Genomic DNA, 2,046 nt, shown 5'->3' with positions numbered 1-2,046 from the left:
ATATATGAGGAAGGAAGGGGAGGAATATCAATATATGTATGTATTTGCTTATATTTTCAGAATAAAACAATGAAAGAATAAATTAAAATGTAATAAAAATTGTTTTTTGTAGGAGGAAAAGTGTAAGGACCTATTTTATATTTTTATATTTTAGCCAGAGGCTTCCATTGAGATTAAACAATAACCTTGTTGTTTAACCCTTAAACTGTCCCTGCTCCTCTTCCCCCAGGGGACTTACTTAAAAACAAGTCCTGGAAACCAGTCTCAGGTAACAAAGCTCAAATACAAGGGTGGTTCAGGCCAGGTGGAGATATCTGATTAGTGCGGGGGGGTGGGGGTGGGGGGGTGCATACTGTCTCCCTAGTTACCAAGGAGTATGGGCCCCGCCCTTTGAGCACCTTTTGGGCGCCAATTCTGACCAAGGTGACAGGCTGGTTCAAATGTCTACTAGGGTAAATTGTAATTCAATTGGTCACCTAGCATGACTGTGCAGCTTTCTCTGTGTGTTACAGTTTCATTGGCCTCCTGTGCGTGGCCAGGCCCAACCATATGTCCTTTGCCCTTAAAAGCTAGTCTGTGAAACAAAGAAAGGTCGCCCTCTCTGTAAGAGGTGCAGCCGTGGCCGGCCAGTTTGATTCTTGATGCTTGGCATGAAATAAAGCTTTGCTTGACCTTCGCTTTGTATCAGTCTCACTCCTTTAATCATGGACCCATTATTGGGGCATAATAGAAGGAAGGATATAGGGTAGAAGAAACAGGATGGAATTAAGTAAGACCTTTGTGTATGCACTTTATTATTATTTTCTTTTAGTTTGGATTTTTTAGTGGTATATGTGGGTTTTTTAATAATTTTTTATGAAGACAAAAATTAAAAATCCATCTTTAAAAATTGGAAACCAGTGAAAACAAACGAATCTAATTATATATCAAGTTGTCAGAACCACATAATAAAATTACTTCAAACTATTTTAAATATTCAGTATTTTTAACTTTACACTTTAGTAAGATATAAGGACAAATGGAACCAAAGACAAAAAAAAAAAAAAAAGACCCCTCTCTAAACTCTATTTAGGTAGTCTTACTGTTAGTATATTGATTTAAAACTAACATAGGTAAAATGTAGATAAAGTCAGTATAGATTATGTTAATATAATTAGAAACCATATTTTTTGTGTAATGGAGGCAGTGTAAAGAATAACTTCTGTTATGTCTGTCACAATTGATTATTTATTAGAGTCTTTTGTTATATTTGGGTTAAAATTACTAATAAAGAGCTTCTATTTATTTATTTATTTACTTACTTATTTTTTAAGAGAGGGAGAGAGAGGCAGTCCTGTGTGCAAGCACCTCAGGATGGCCCGCTCTATGGAACGAGTGGCAAAGAAGATCTTTAAAGGAGTTTTAGTAGCTGAACTCTTGGGCGTTTTTGGAGCATATTTTTTATTTAATAAGATGAACACAAGCCAAGATTTCAGGCAAATGATGAGCAAGAAATTTCCCTTCATCTTGGAAGTTTATTACAAATCCATTGAACAGTCTGGAATGTATGGAGTCAGAGAGCAAGATCAAGAAAAATGGTTGAATAGCAAAAATTAGGACCAGTCATCACGTTCAGCCTCCCATCTAAGCTGTTTGTGACCTTTGTGGGGTTAAAGAAAGATGAGCACACCACATTGTGGACTCCTGGCCCCACAGAAGAAAACAGAAACTTCTGGTCTGCCATGGCTCACAGTCATTTCCCATCTATTATGCAAATCCCTGCTTTTGTTTGTTGGTTTCCTTTGGCATATATTGTTAAAGATTACTGTTTAACAAATAAAAGACTAGAAGAAAGGAAAAAAAAAAAAAAAAGAGAGGGAGAGAGAGGTGACAGGTGGAAGGGCAGAGGGAGGAGAGAGAGAATCTGAGCCAGGCTCTACACCCAGCATGGAGCCTAACTCAAGGATGGATCACAACCCTGAGATCAAGACCTGAGCCAAAATCAAGAATCTGATCCTTAACCAACTTAGCCCACCCCGGTGCCTCTGAACTTTCAATTCTCATAAA

At 37.6% G+C, this 2,046-nt stretch overlaps 1 protein-coding gene across 1 annotated transcript; it reads left to right on the top strand.

Annotated features, from left to right (window-relative positions):
• Window positions 1-1,332: 1,332 nt before the first annotated feature.
• On the top strand, window positions 1,333-1,826 carry LOC131831328 (protein CEBPZOS-like). Its single transcript, XM_059173445.1, has one exon. It carries the CDS (start codon window positions 1,354-1,356, stop codon window positions 1,594-1,596), a length of 243 nt encoding a protein of 80 aa, XP_059029428.1. The 5' UTR covers window positions 1,333-1,353; the 3' UTR covers window positions 1,597-1,826.
• Window positions 1,827-2,046: the final 220 nt, after the last annotated feature.

This window comes from Mustela lutreola, chromosome 5 (assembly GCF_030435805.1).
Source record: "Mustela lutreola isolate mMusLut2 chromosome 5, mMusLut2.pri, whole genome shotgun sequence".
NCBI classification, from domain to species: domain Eukaryota; kingdom Metazoa; phylum Chordata; class Mammalia; order Carnivora; family Mustelidae; genus Mustela; species Mustela lutreola.
The sequence above is the reverse complement of the archived record's forward strand: the minus strand, read 5'-3'. Positions and strand labels throughout refer to the sequence as shown.